The sequence below is a fragment of the Vipera berus genome (assembly GCF_964194415.1).
Source record: "Vipera berus genome assembly, chromosome: Z".
Taxonomy (NCBI): Eukaryota; Metazoa; Chordata; class Lepidosauria; order Squamata; family Viperidae; genus Vipera; species Vipera berus.
This window is the reverse complement of record NC_138205.1, coordinates 128959084-128974221: the sequence shown is the minus strand read 5'-3', so window position 1 is coordinate 128974221 and position 15138 is coordinate 128959084. Positions and strand designations below refer to the sequence as shown.

Here is a 15138-nt window from a genome sequence, read left to right as displayed (position 1 = left end):
CAAGCTGAACCATGCTGGCTGAGGAATTCTGGGAGTTGAAGTCCACGAGTCATTAAAGAACCAAGGTTGCCTACCCATGTCTTAGTGATTGGCCCAGTTACCCAGCTCAATTTTGTGTCTAAAGTGGGACAGTCACCTGGTGATTGAACGTCACCCAGCTGGCTTTCATCTCCTGGTTTCTTGGTCAGCACCTTAACTAGTGCTTTTTTTGTAAAAGAAAAAAGGTGCCGGAACTCACACATGTCATACAACCCGCCTTGCCTACCCTAAAGTTTCCATCCAAAAAAGGTGCCGGAACCCCATTCTGAGCGTTCTATGAGGAAAAAAGCCCTGACCTTAACTACTATCGCTTCCCTGTGTAGAAAGTGAACCCAAGCAGGACCAACCTGTCCCATGATCCGGGAGGACAACATAGATGGGAGGGGGCTTAGGAGTCGTTATCCTGGAAAGAACAGGTGCCTGGTGGGTTTGAACCCGTCACTCAGTTGAAGGGGGAGACCAGGGTGGATTGCACCTTGCTGCGAACACGACCACACCAGCCATCTTTGGAGCACTCCTAAAACATAGTGCACCACACCATTGCCTCTGATTGTCGGGACTGAAAAAGGGATGCTTGATCTACGAAGGTTTGGTGGGCTCAGAATATAGTGGCTTGGACAACAAAGACCATGTTTTAAAACGGGTAGGCAACCTCGGCTCTTTTATGACCCGTGGACTTCAACTCCCAGAATTCCTGAGCCACCATAGCTCAGCTTGGAAACCTCTCCCTTTTCTCTCAGTGTGGCTGACTCAGGAATTCTGGGAGTTGAAGTCCACGGGTCATAAAAGAGCCGAGGTTGCCTACTCCTGTTTTAAAAGGACCACAGGGAGATTCTGGGAATTGAAGATCTTAACAGATCAGCAGTTTGAGATTTAGGCCTCTCTCTCTCTCTCTCTTGCCTTTTTCCATGTGGTTTTTCAGACATTCCAAATAGATATGTAGGCCTTGGACTTCCTTTGAAGGCTCCCCATCAAAGCATTGAAATTAAACCAATTAGGCATTCATTTTTTTTTTTACAAAAATTTGCTTTTTTCCACGGCTACAGAATTTGCAAAACAGGTTTCTCTTCATGTTTTAGGACACATCCCTGAATATAAGGAGTCATTGGTTTACGACCACAATTGAGGCCCAAATTTCCACTGCTAAGCAAGTAAAAGGTAAAGCAAGACATTTGTTAAATGTGCTTTACCCCGTTTTACAACCTTTCTTGCCACATTGTTAAGTGAATTGCTAGGGTTAAGTGATTAACATGGTTAAGTGACCTTGCTTGTCAAAAGGTTGCAAAAGGTCAACTGCAACCATCCTAAATATGATGAGCCAGTTGCCAAGCATGCAAATTTCGATCACAAAGACCCACAGCGATGCTGCAACAATCATTTAGTGTAAAGAATGGTCATAAGCAACTTTTTTCAGTGCCGTTGTAACTTCAAATGGCCACTAAGCAAAATGGTTGTATGTTGAAGACTACCTGTAAAAGCTCTACCACAAGACGATAGCTTTTAATTGAAGAACAGGCAATTCGTACCTAAAGATCAACAACAGATACTTAAGTGATTCGTATTTTTAATTGCATCAAAGGGGAAAAAAGATCATTTCAACTGTACATTTTGGCTCCTAATAAAATATATTTAGGAGATGAAATGGGGAGTCTAGGAAATCCTTCCAACTGTTTTGGAAATGAAATGGGCTGCTTGGAAAATTTGTGTGGGGTCTTTCCTCCTTGAATTCAAAATGGCAACCTCAAATTCAAGTCACAAATTTGGGGGGCTGAAGCAGGTCCAAGGAAAATGCTCTGCGCCAAACATGTTACGAAATGCACAGCATTTTGGCATCGTAGAAATTTAACAAATTCAGGAACGGCATTAACAGATAGTCGACATATCCCTCGACCACTAAATAACAGTGTGTTATTTCTGCTGTTGTTTTTTTTTAAAAAAGTTAATTATCCAATATGAAAATTTTGTGCATATCCCGACATTTCGATTTCAAAATGAATTTTTGCCTGCTGAATTCGAACTCGGGAACAAAATTCGATTGCTCCTGAAAAGTTAAGTTTTCTGAAATAAATTTACAGCTTGCTATCTTTGCCGATGCTCATCAACAGACTTGCAGATCTGACAGCGATAGTAGAAAGTTAGAAATGTTAGCACATCCAGACATGATGAAAACCCAGAGTCAGAAGTCCATGGGAAAACCCAGCAGCTAATGTCAGAAACAAGGAGAACATTGTTCTTGCTTCTTCACTGGATAAAGAACGGAGACTCAATGTGGTCTAGCATCGCTTGGAGTTCAGACACCAACGTTAACTATAGGATTACACCTGCAAGGGTGTATTAGGTAAAATTGATCAAGAAACAGGATGGTAACCAGCTTTTAACTCCTGGGATCGAAATATACATGACATTTTCCAGGCAAGGGATGAATCTAACTCCCAGAACTCATAACTGTATGGGTGAATGATCTCTTAAGTTAGGAACTTTTGGGATCTTCCTGCACATTACAGATCCAAGATCTTCCTTCTAGATCTGTAGTGTCACCGCTTTTGGGGGTGTCAAGATATGAATGAACCATCATTTCAGCATTTAAGGGCAATGTTTGAGGCAGGTAGACTGCAGGCGAGATTCCTAATATGGTTCTTCACAGTTTCCTGGTTACCAAGCTAATTTCCTTCGGAAAAACAACTGCACGTCAAGCGTATCATCTATAGTTTGGAAACGGAACTCCGGGCAACACAAAATGATTGCCGCAATACGAGTGTACAAAAAAAGGGTTGTGTTAAATTTAAATAAGGCTCCACCTTTGTTGGCAGCAATTAAGTTTTACCTAGACACTGAAAAGAAAATAATAAAAAAAAAATGTCGAAGCAGGCTACCAACACAAAAACTTTCTGTTCATTATAATTTGCTATGCTGGCTCTCAGCTGTATCTGCTGCTTTCGCTGGGACTTCGGCAATTAGAATAGCTGCGGTCACTTTCGCTGTCGGAACCGTAAGATCTACAAGAAAAGCCAAAATATACGTCAATATAGCACATCGGGCACCCACTTCCACTTTAAAAAACAAGTAGTCCTTGACTTACAACAGTTCATTTAGTGACCAAAGTTACAATGGCATGGGGGGGGGAATGATTTAGGGCCATTTTTCACATTTATCGCTGCAGCATCCCCAGGGTCACGTGATCAAAATTCAGACATTTGGCAACTGACTCATATTTATGACCGTTGCAGTGTCCCCGGGATCACGTGATCCCCTTTTTTTTATTTAAAAAGTTTTACAATACATTTTAACTTTAATCCCCCCCTCCCCACCCCCACCCAACCCTCCCTATCCCTTCCCCCCATTCCCTCCTCCCCCCCCCCGACTTCCCAGAGCTAAATACAGGGTATAAAATCAAAAAACAAACATAAGCACCCCTATGTTATCAGCAATAAACTATTAGTTCTATCTCCCTCTAGCTCATGTAAAATGAATACAAACAATATTAATATTACAAATAAAGTAAAAAAGAAAAACAGAAAAACAGAAAAGAGCTTTACTCAGAATAGATTTTCTTAATCCCAGTCCTTATTCATATTAATTTCAAAGAAAAAAAATAAACAAATTCTCAGTTACGCGCCAAAAGCGCCTATCTATTAACCTTAATAATCTCCAACCAAACTAAACCATAATCAAAAATAATTCTTGCATGTATCACACCAAATGTCTCGCAGTTCCAGGTCATCCTTGAGTTCAAATAAAAAGAGTAAAAAAAAAAAAGGGTTAAGCAGTCTGTAAGACAACTTGTTGTTAATTAGGAGCTTGCATACCCATTCTTAGTTCAACACACACTTTTAGTCCATAACCCTAATACAGTATACTTTTCTAACAAGCAAATAACATCCATCTTAAATTGTGTTACATATTAAAAAAAACCTTTCTTTCTCCTCTATGATAAATTTAATCCATTAAGATACTAATTTAAAAATTTAATCAGCAATCTTAACGCCCCAAAACTTTTGGAGCACATCTGTCATGACCCCCAAAACTTCTTTGGACCGCGCCCCTCCCACATCTTCACTGTAAATACACTTTGGAGATTCCATAACTATCTGCTGGTCTTGCTCTTGCTCTCGTCTCGCTCTTCTTAAGGCGGCACGCGTCTTCCTCTGGCCTCCTGCAACATCCAATGAAACTGTATCTTGATCCCCTCCAACACCATTGTCCTCTATCTGTCTGTCTGCAACATCTTGAAGCTTTCCCTCGCCGTATCCCTTAACAGCTTCCAAAAATGATAGGGGGGTTGCTTTTAACACATTGCTATAAAAATCACGTGCCTGGGCCACAGTAACCAGACGATGTCTTTTACCTTCATGCGTCACCACCAGTCCAACTGGAATCTCCCATCTAAACTTAATATCACATTTCTTAAGTTCCTGTACTAAAAATGCAAAATCTTTCCTTCTCCTTAAAATCTTCGGAGGAATCTCTTTTAAAACCAAGACTTCTTGCTCAGCCACTACCAGTTTAGTATCATAGGCAGCTTGAATAACTTCATCTCTAATTACTCTCTTTGTAAAATAGACCACCACATCTCTGGGTAACTTCCTTTGTCTTGCAATCCATGAATTTACACGAAAAATTTTGTCCATATTTCCCTCAATTTCAGATGCTGGCTGGCCCAATACCCCTTCCAGAGCCTCAGAAATCAGCTGCTTTAAATCTTCTTTACAGTTCTCCTTTAAACCCCTGATTCTAATAGCATACTGCATCTGATGATACTGAGCAAGGCTCAATTCTCCGTCCATTTTATCCCTTATATTTTCATTTTCTGATACTTTTGCTTCTAATATAGAGTTCTTTTGACTGAGATCCTTCACTTTTTCATCCAGCTGTTGCACACATTCAGCTACAGATTCAATCATAGACAACATGTCCACCCTCATTGCTCTAAACCTCTCTTCCATCTTCTTCTCCAGTTTCTCCTCCAACTTTTTCAGCTTTTCATCCATCATGTCAGACATCAATTGTGAATGCTTTCCAAGAGCATCTTGTAAATCCTTAAGCGTCAATGCCGGAGGAGGTGCAGGAGGAAGCAAAGCTTGCAATGAGGTCTGTTGCACCAGGGAAGACCCCGCACTCCGAAGAGCTTTAGAAGTTTTAGCCGCCATCTTCCCCCACTTTCACTTATTGCGCACTTTCACTTTGAAGCTATAAATTCCATTGAGCTAGAGAGTAAAGATAAGAGTCCACATCACCTTGACCTCCTGTACCGCTCTGCCTGCATCTTGATAATCAAAGGTATTTCCTTTTGGCAGGGGTGGTTGCTAACGCCTGGCTCTGCTCCATAAATCCCGGAGCAGGGGCGCTGCGCAGCTCGGAGCAACCCAGGCTTCGGGGGGGCTCAATCCTTCAGCCGCCCAAACTCTCAGCTCAGGCGGCCCCAGAGAGCTCAACCCCTACCTGGGGCCTCACCCCCTCCTCTTCTCCCGAGGAGGGGGCTTCAAATCCATCTAAACAGCTGATCGGCGCTGTTTACGATGGAAAAACACAGCTGCGGAGCGGGCAGCCCGAAAACGGCTGTCTTCGGCGTCGCATCGCCGATCCCCTTTTGTGACCCTCTGACAAGTGAAGCCAATGGGGGAAGTCAGATTCACCTAACAACCTTGTTACTAACTTAACAACTGCAGTTATTCACTTTAACAACTGTGGCAACAAAAAAAAAGTTATAAAATGGGGCAAAATCCACTTAACAGAAATTTTGGGCTCAATTGTGGTCGTAAGTCGAGAACTACCTGTAGAGATTTTTTTCCACAATCTGAAGATGAAAACTAAGGGAAACTTTCTGGGGTGTCTTCTATCATTTGTCTCTTCAGAACCCCCTCCTCAAACATGGCTTGCTAGGCTAAGACAACCGTGTCAGGAAACAAGATTGCACAATTATCCTTCCTTCGTAAATCTGCAGGATTTGTTCCCAAGACTTCTGTCTGAGATAATGATGTTCTAATATTTCTCCCATTTTGTTGCAAGTCATGGGTTCCTGAACTTCTGTTGCCGAGTCCAATTTTTTCCTCTGGAGTTCTGGAATGCGTGCCAAGCCATGCCTAGCAAGTTAGAGGGTCATTTGCAACTGTAGGAGGGACCCATGTTGGTCTAAGATGGCAAAGAATCAGGTGTCTCAAAGTCCCTTTTCTGATCAATGATTTTTAATAATACAGTGGTACCTCGGTACTCTTTGTTAATTGGTTCTGGGAGGCGTGATGAGTACCAAACAAATTTTTCCCATAAGGAATAATATACTGAATCACAAGACAGCCGACACCAAGTAATTCTAGCTTTGTGCGTTGAGTACCAAAAGAGCAATGAGTACCGGGATAAAATTTTCACGTCAAAATGCGCTGAGTATCAAATTTGATGAGTTTCAAAGCAATTCCTTGAGTGAGGGTAATTTCCCCGCCGTCTTGAAGGAGGCGGTGGTGAGACCTCTCCTCAAGAAGCCTGCCTTGGACCCAGCTGTGTTAAATAACTTTCGTCCGGTCTCCAACCTTCGCTTTCTTGCGAAGGTTGTTGAGAGTGTGGTGGCGCATCAGCTCCCTCTGGTCCTGGATGAAGCGGATTATCTAGACCCGTACCAATCAGGTTTCAGGCCCGGGTACAGCACGGAGACGGCATTGGTCGCTCTGGTGAATGATCTCTGGAGGGCCCGGGACAGGGGATATTCCTCTGTCCTAGTCCTATTAGACCTCTCGGCGGCTTTCGATACCATCGACCATGGTATCCTGCTGCGGCGTCTCAGGGGATTGGGAGTGGGAGGCACAGTTCTTCGGTGGTTCTCCTCCTATCTCCTGGGACGTTCGCAGTCGGTGTTGGCAGGGGGGCAGAGGTCGACCCCGAGGTCTCTCGTTTGTGGAGTTCCTCAAGGGTCGGTCCTCTCGCCTCTCCTGTTCAACATCTACATGAAACTGCTGGGTGAGATCATTCGTGGTTTTGGAGTTAGGTATCATCAGTACGCTGATGATACCCAGCTTTTCATTTCGACCCCAAACCACCCCAGTGATGCCCTCGACGTGATGTCCCATTGCCTGGAGGCGGTTCGGGTCTGGATGGGGAGGAACAGACTTCAGCTCAACCCTGACAGGACTGAGTGGCTGTGCATTCCGGCATCCCGGGATATTCAGAATATTCCACCTCTCTCTATGGGGGGTGAGCTTTTACCCCCCGTAGATAGGGCTGGCAACTTGGGAGTCCTCCTAGATTCGCGGCTCACTCTGGAAGACCATATAGTAGCTGTGACTAGGGGGGCTTTCGCCCAGGTTCGCCTGGTGCGCCAGTTGCGGCCCTATCTAGATCGGGATGCCCTGTGTACGGTCACTCATGCGCTCGTGACCTCTCGTCTGGACTACTGCAATGCTCTCTACATGGGGCTTCCCTTGAAGACCACTCGGAGGCTCCAGCTGGTACAGAATGCAGCCGCGAGAGTTGTCTTGGGAGTCTCCCGGTACTCCCATGTTACACCTTTGCTCCGCGAGCTTCATTGGTTACCAGTTGTCTTCCGGGTGAGATTCAAGGTTCTGGTAATGGTTTTTAAGGCCCTACATGGCATGGGTACGGAGTACCTTGGGGACCACCTGCTGCCGGCGTCAACTTCCCTCCGCCCTGTGCGTTCCCACAGAGAGGGCCTCCTCAGGGTGCCTCCGGTCAAAGAATGTCGGCTGGTGGCCCCCAGGGGGAGGGCCTTCTCTGTGGGCACTCCGGCTTTATGGAATCAGCTGCCGGTCGAGCTCCGGATGGCACCTGACCTTCGCTCCTTCCGACGCAGTCTGAAGACCCATCTATTTGAACAAGCCGGCCTGGCCTGATGGGGGATATGTTGGGGTTTTAATGGGGATTTTTATATTGTTATTGATTGTTTTAGCTGGGCTACTATTTAATTCTTTTTAATTTTTGTATCCTGTATTTTTATATGTGCCCTGTTCACCGCCCTGAGTCCTTCGGGAGAAGGGCGGTATACAAATATAATAAAATCAAAATCAAATCAAATCAATTGAGTACAAAGGTACCACTGAAATAGTAACGAGAGAAAGAACTGGAGAAGATCACAAAATACAAAGACCTGCAAATAGAAGTAGAACAACTATGGCAATAGAAAGTGAAAGTAGTCCGAAGTGACAAGTGCAATGTTGGGTGCCATCCCAAAACATCTGGAACACCCACGGGACACCTTCAGCATTGACACCATCCCTATCAGTCAATTGCAGAATGCAGCTTTACTTAGAACAGCTGACATCCTGCGTAGAGACCTTTAACGCCATCAAATATCCACATCTGCCTATTTCCAGGTGCTTGGGAAGGACGCCAAAATGCCCAACAACACTGAAAGACATTCGCCATGTCCTTTTTCTCTCTTCTCTTGAGATCAACAAAGCCCAGCCTCAGAGCCTAGTAAGGAACGCCAGTAGAGGTGAATCTGGGCGATCCAACCAGCCTTTTCCTTGTGGAATTATGAAAACAGGCCTTGAAAGATGTATTGTATCCTAATTACTGTATAATTACTGTAACCTAATTACTGCGTAATTATTGTACTAGTATTCTTTTGGATTTTTGTCTGTTAAGCTATAGGTAACCTAGAATAGCACTTTTTTTAAAAGGGTGATCCTAGGACCCCTGGGGATTCTCCTCAAGACCCTTTCATGAAATCAGAATTAGCAGCTAGGCTGTGATGAAAAATCCCACCAAAGAATTGTGAGAAGCAGTAGCAGCATGTAGTTAAGGTGCCAGGCTAGAAAGTGGGGGGCTGTGTTCTAGTCCCCTTGTAGCTACTGAAAGCTGACTGGGTGACCTTGGGCCAATCACTAAGAGATCATGAGTTCTAGCCCTGCCTTAGCCATGAAAGCAAGCTGGATGACTTTGGGTCAATTACCAGGAGATGGTGAGTTGAGGTCCACCCTTAGGCATGAAAGCCAACTAAGTGACTTTCAGCCAATTGCCAGAAGGCTGTAAGTTCTAGTTCTTCCTTCGGCACAAAAGCTGGCTGGGTGATTCACCAGGAGACAGTGAGTTCTAGTCTTGCCTTAGGCATGAAAGCCAGTGACTCAGCCCAACCCACCTCACAGGGAGATGGAAGGTGTGTTGGATACGTTATTTGAGTTATTTGTAAAATAATAAAGGCGCGATACAAATTTTAAAAATGTCAACGTGGTAAGTGAAAGCTCTTTTGGAACCCTCCATGATATTTAAAAGGGGGCAGGGATCCTGAGAAAAAAGGTGTTTAAGAAACACTGTTCTGGAAGCATCATTCTAAACTTCCTCGCTTTTCCAAAATGCTGGCAATTCCACAACAGACCTGAAAATGGAATGTAAGAGTTTGCACGCAACGTTTGCCAGGGGGTCCAGTTAACAGCCAAGCTACTAGGAAAAATTTACCTGGAACGTCGGTTGTAGCTACGAGAGCGGTGGTAACTGTCACTTCTTTTACTTCTGCTACAGCTGCGACTCCGGCTGTAGTAACTGTCATATGTGTAGGATCTGCTTTTGTGAATGAACCAGAAGCAACGGATTATCTGATCTAGAATGACTTCCATTGTTAAGTAATTAAAATGAGAATTGTGTGAAACTAACAATTGCTTTTAGATTGCCAATCTTTGGTGCTAACAAAAGGAAGGAAGGGAAGACACCTACAAAATTGCAAAACAGCTGCAAGCTTTCTAGCTTGTGTTGTATTATTGTATATAACCAGAATTGTGTTTACAACCAGAAACAGACTCATCGGATTACGACCACAATTGAGCACAACATTTCTGTTGGTAGGCGAGACATTTTTTAAGAGAGCTTAGCCCCATTTTACCATAGGGTCGCGATGGGTCGGATACGACTTCGCAGCTAACAACAGCCCCATTTTATGACCTTTCTTGCCACGGTTGTTAAGTAAATCACTGCAATTGTGAAGTTAGTAACAAGGTTAAGTGAATCTGGCTTCCCTGTTGACTTTGCTTGTCAGAAGGTTGCAAAAGGGGATCACAGCCGTCATAAATATGCATCAGTTGCCAAGCATTTGAAATTTCATCACATGGCCATGGAGATGCTGCAATGGTCATAAGTGTGAAAAACAGACATCCAAGTCATTTTTATCAGTGCTGTTGTAACTTCGAATGGTCACTAAATGAACTGTTGAATCCCTTCATTATTCCTAGGTATCTCCATGGTGTTAAAATTAGGAAATTAGAAAGGGATATAAAAGTAGAGCTATGCAAGCTTCAAATGTGACTCAGAAGCATGTTTATTACACAAATATAAACCCTCTCCATTATCTATTAAAGCAGATTTTTTCTTTTTCCTCCATTTTTCCATGCGTGCCTGGGGAAAAAAAAATCCCTTGATACAGGTAGTCCTTGACTTGACTTGAGGTGAAACTGGCACTGGGAAAAAGATGACTTATGACTGTATTTCACTTCTGACCACTGCAGCATCCTCATGGTCGCCTGATCAAAATTCGGGCGCTTGGCAACTGACATGTATGCACTACTACAGCTGCACTGTCCTGGGGTCACGCCATCCACCTTTGCACCCTTCTGACAAAGCGAAGTCAACGGGGAAGTCAGATTCACTTAAGAACTGTGTTTACCTGCTTAACAAGTGCAGTAACTTGTTTAACATTTGTGGCAAGAAACGTGGTAAAATGGGCCAAAACTCACTTCACAACTGTTTCACTTAGCAACAGAAATTTTTGCACTCAATCGCGGTCTTAAGTCAAAGACTACTGTAATTTGTTTATAAAACAATGGTCAGAATACTGGTTTTCAGATTGTTTCACAAGGATGTTTATAAAAATAACCTCGCGCTTACTGCTTACCTTGAACGACTCCGGTGAGCGTAGGAATTGCTTCTGGATCGGCTCCGACTGTAAGTGTGACTGTTAAAACAGAGGGGGGGGGGGAGAATTATTTGCACGGACAACTTTCCTAGCATTTAGATGGAGGTACTTAAGTCTGAGAATTCAAATTCTTCCCTTGTTAACAGAAAACTCTTCACTAAACGTAGAAAGGGGACTGTAACGAAGCCAAAGTTGGCTGCAGGTAAAAAGATCCTATATCTCTTTCAAGGTGAGCTGAGCTTCAGGGACAAAGTCATGCCCTTTGGGGGCAAGGGAGGTAATCCTCAACTTACGACTGGTCAATTAGTGACCGTTCAAAATTTATGACGGACCTCCATGAGGACGCTTATTTATTTATTTATTATTAATTTAATTTGTATACCGCCCTTCTCCCGAAGGACTCAGGGCGGTGAACAGGGCAATACATAATAAAAACAAGATACAAAAATTAAAAAGTAATTAAACAGCAATGCCCGTAATAACTTAGTACAGATTAAAAGTTAAGACCAATTTATAAAACCCAACCCCATCCCATCAGGCCAGGCCAGCTTGTTCAAAAAGGTAGGTTTTAAGATCGCGCCGGAAGGAGCGGAGATCAGGTGCCATCAGGAGCTCGACCGGAAGGTGGTTCCATAAATCCGGCGCACCCACAGAGAACGCCCTCCCCCTGGGGGCCACCAGTCGGCATTCTTTGACCGGTGGCACCCTGAGGAGGCCCTCTCTGTGGGAGCGTACTGGGCGGAGGGAAGTTGACGCCAGCCGCAGGTGCTCCCCAAGGTATTCCGGACCCATGCCATGTAGGGCTTTGTAGGTCATTACTAACACCTTGAACCTCACCCGGAAGACAACTGGAAGCCAATGCAGCTCGCGGAGCAGAGGTGTGACATGGGAGTGTCGGGAAACTCTCGCGGCTGCATTCTGTACCAGCTGGAGCCTCCGAGTGGTCTTCAAAGGTAGCCCCATGTAGAGAGCGTTGCAGTAGTCCAGACGAGAGGTCACGAGCGCAGGAGTGACCGTACGTAAGGCATCCCGGTCTAGATAGGGCCGCAACTGGCGCACCAGGCGGACCTGGGCGAAGGCCCCCCTAGTCACAGCTACTATATGGTCTTCTAGGGAAAGCTGTGAATCTAGGAGGACTCCCAAGTTGCGAGCCCTATCTACAGGGGGTAATAACTCACCCCCCATAGAGAGGGGTGGAATATCCTGAATATCCCGAGATGCCGGTACGCACAGCCACTCAGTCTTGTCAGGGTTGAGTCGAAGCCTGTTCCTCCCCATCCAGACCCGGACCGCCTCCAGGCAACGGGACATCACGTCGAGGGCATCACTGGGGTGGTTTGGGGTCGAAATGAAAAGCTGGGTATCATCAGTGTGCTGATGATACCCAACTCCAAAGCCACGAATGATCTCACCCAGCGGTTTCATGTAGATGTTGAACAGGAGAGGCGAGAGGACCGACCCCTGAGGGACTCCACAAACGAGAGGCCTCGCGGTCGACCTCTGCCCCCCTGCCAACACCGACTGCGAGCGTCCCAGGAGATAGGAGGAGAACCACTGAAGGACCGTGCCTCCCACTCCCAATCCCCTGAGGTGCCGCAGGATACCGCGAGGCCTCTCTTTTGTGGAGTCCCTCAGGGGTCGGTCCTCTCGCCTCTCCTGTTCAACATCTACATGAAACCGCCGGGTGAGATCATTCGTGACCTGCTTCTAAAGTTACCACACACGGTCACGTGGCAACCGCCCTGCTTTTGCGGTTGTTTGCACGTGTTACAAGAGTTTTGCCAAAAAGTTACACTAACTTCCAGTTTTCGACAAAAGCAGCCCGTAATGAATTATTAGTTCATTTAACAACCACATTGTTCACTGTATATCTGCGGTGTTTGCTTAATAACCGTCATCCAAAAAAGGTCAGAAAATTGGGCCAGTCACATGGATTTATGACTGTCAATACCTATGACCGTGCATGACTTACAACTGTGTTGGGCAGGCTCCGTCACAAGTCAAGGACTCCCTGTAGTTTAAAAGTTGTTCACCACTGCTTTTTCCCCCCAAATTTTTTTTAAAAAATTTCCACTCAAGTGATGCAGATTCTTCCTAAGTTCAGCTCAACCCCTGGCGACCGCACACACACGCTGTTCACAAAACCCAAACAATTCGCTATGGCATTTAGTCACTGCTGCTTTCTCAACTTCCCGATATGGCACTTTACAATAGCACTTAAGATTTACATACTGCTTTAGAGACCCCTCTAAGCAGTTTACCAATGTCAGCATATTGTCCCCAACAATCTGGGTCCCGGTTTTACCGGTGTCGGAAGGACAGAAGGCTGAATTCAAACCTTGAGCCGATCATGTTCGAACTCCAGGCTGGGGGCAGAGTTTGCCTACAGTACTAACCACTATGCCATCATGCCTCCTATAAATTTCTCCAGTCCTTTTCCTTTGAAAGACAACTTACCTATCACTTCTGCAACTGTTGTAAGAGCTACTTCGAGTTCTTGAGCGACCACGACTGTACCACCCTCTGCTCCGACTTCTTGAGTAGCTCCGGGATCTGTGTATTTAAAGGAAATGGGTTGGGGGGAAAAATGCGTATCCGAAAAAAAGATACCCCCTTTAAAAATACATATAACAGACCATAAATTCAAGTTCCACCTTCGCCATAAAACCTAGCTAGGTAACTCTGAGCCAAGCACCAACTGACTTAGGCATGAAGGCTGGCTGGAAGACTTTGGGCCAATCACGGAGAAATAGTGAGTTGTAGTCTCTCTTGGGTTTGTTTGTTTTTTTGGGGGTAGATATTTTATTGGCTTTTTTAACACAACATAAATCACTCAATAATTAGTAAACAGTGTGTGTTCTGGGTAACATTTGTAAAACAATCTTTAACAATTGATTTCTATAATCTATATTCCATATGTTAATTTTAATCGATTTCCCCTTTCCCCAAAGTATCCTTCTTTGCAAACATTAGATTAATACAATTCTCATTACTCTGATAAATAAGTTAAGTATATAGTTTTTCCAATATTCCTGAAAAAATAATAATCATATTAATATATTATTTCTTATTACCGTATATACTTGAATATAAGCCGACTCGAATATAAGCCGAGACCCCTAATTTTACCCCCCAAAAATGGAAAAAGTTGGTGACTCGAGTATAAGCCGAGGCTGGGAAATGCAGCAGCTCACCTTATGCTCCTCTCCAGAGATCTTCCCTCAGCAGCGGCCGGCAAAGTAGCTCGCACGCGAAACAAGCCTGGCAGAGGAGCCGGAGCGGCGAGCAGAGGCGCCCGGCCCAGATCCTGCAAGGCCCGGCCGAGACGCGCCCCCAGCAGCGGAGCTGCTCCGGCTCCTCTGCCGGGCTTGTTTTGCATGTGAGCTACTTTGCCTGATGCTGAGAAGACCCGCTTGGGCACTCGGGTTGGTGTCAGTCTCCGCAGGCCCTTCTACCCCTTGTTCCGGGTAGAAAAAACGCTGTCGACCCCGGCATCTTTTGCGGGGAGGGGTGAGGTGGGGTGGGGTGGAGGAAGCAGTTTGCGAAGCAGCCGAAATGGGGGTGTCAAGCCGACCAGGAGGAGGAAGAAGAAGAAGAGGAGGAGGAGGAGGAGTGGGGGGCACGCGGCGATCCCGCTTCGCTGCTTTCGCCCGGCGCCCTTTTCCGACGTCCGCATCACTCCAGGCTCAAAGGGCGCCGTCTGAACGGAGAGTGCGGGGAAAGTGGACGTGCCGCCGGCGCCCTGCTCCCAGGCCCGGATTGGCTGGAAAACATGCCTGCTCGCGAGTAGGCAGGCGAAGATCTGGAAGGCTCGGGATGTAGGGAGGGTGGGGGGTGGGGGGAAGCGAGAGTCTCCCGGGACGAGGGGAGGTCAGGCTGCGTCCCGGATCAAGGCCGACGAAGCACCGACAGCCGCTTTTCTCTCGGATGGGTGGCTGTAAATAGGAGCCCTTCACCTTCTCGGGGATGGCAGCGGCGAAGAAACGTTGAATGCCGGGCTAGCTCGCCACTTTGCCCTTTTTCCTGCACTTTCCTTCCCGGGTGCAAACAGCAGCCTTCGAGGAAACCCAGCCTGGGCAGCGGCGGCGACTTCCTTCTCTTGCTTCTCCTCGGCTGGTTGGTGCGGCGGCTGCAACTTCACCCCAGCAGCCCGGGCGCGCAGAGATGCTGCTTCTCTTTCGGCTCCGCGTCCGCCAGCGCTCGGAGCGGGCTCGAGGTGCTGCTGGTGAACTTCCTTCCCCCTTTGCTTTTGC

The 15138-nt window shown here is 45.9% G+C and overlaps 1 protein-coding gene across 9 annotated transcripts in view; it reads right to left on the bottom strand.

The window, feature by feature from the left end:
• Window positions 1-1586: 1586 nt before the first annotated feature.
• The window catches only part of NKTR (natural killer cell triggering receptor), a 55608-nt gene continuing 42056 nt past the window's right edge, over window positions 1587-15138 (bottom strand). For 7 of the 9 annotated variants that reach the window (XM_081345601.1, XM_081345604.1, XM_081345602.1 and 4 more), the window contains 4 exons: window positions 13343-13438; window positions 10865-10924; window positions 9439-9543; window positions 1587-3035 (listed from right to left, as the gene is read on the bottom strand). In XM_081345601.1, coding sequence (XP_081201727.1) covers window positions 2957-3035; window positions 9439-9543; window positions 10865-10924; window positions 13343-13438 — 340 coding nt within the window. In that variant the 3' untranslated portion in view covers window positions 1587-2956. The remainder of the gene's footprint in view (window positions 3036-9438; window positions 9544-10864; window positions 10925-13342; window positions 13439-15138) is intronic. The other 2 variants (XM_081345603.1, XM_081345609.1) reach the window with 1 other exon arrangement.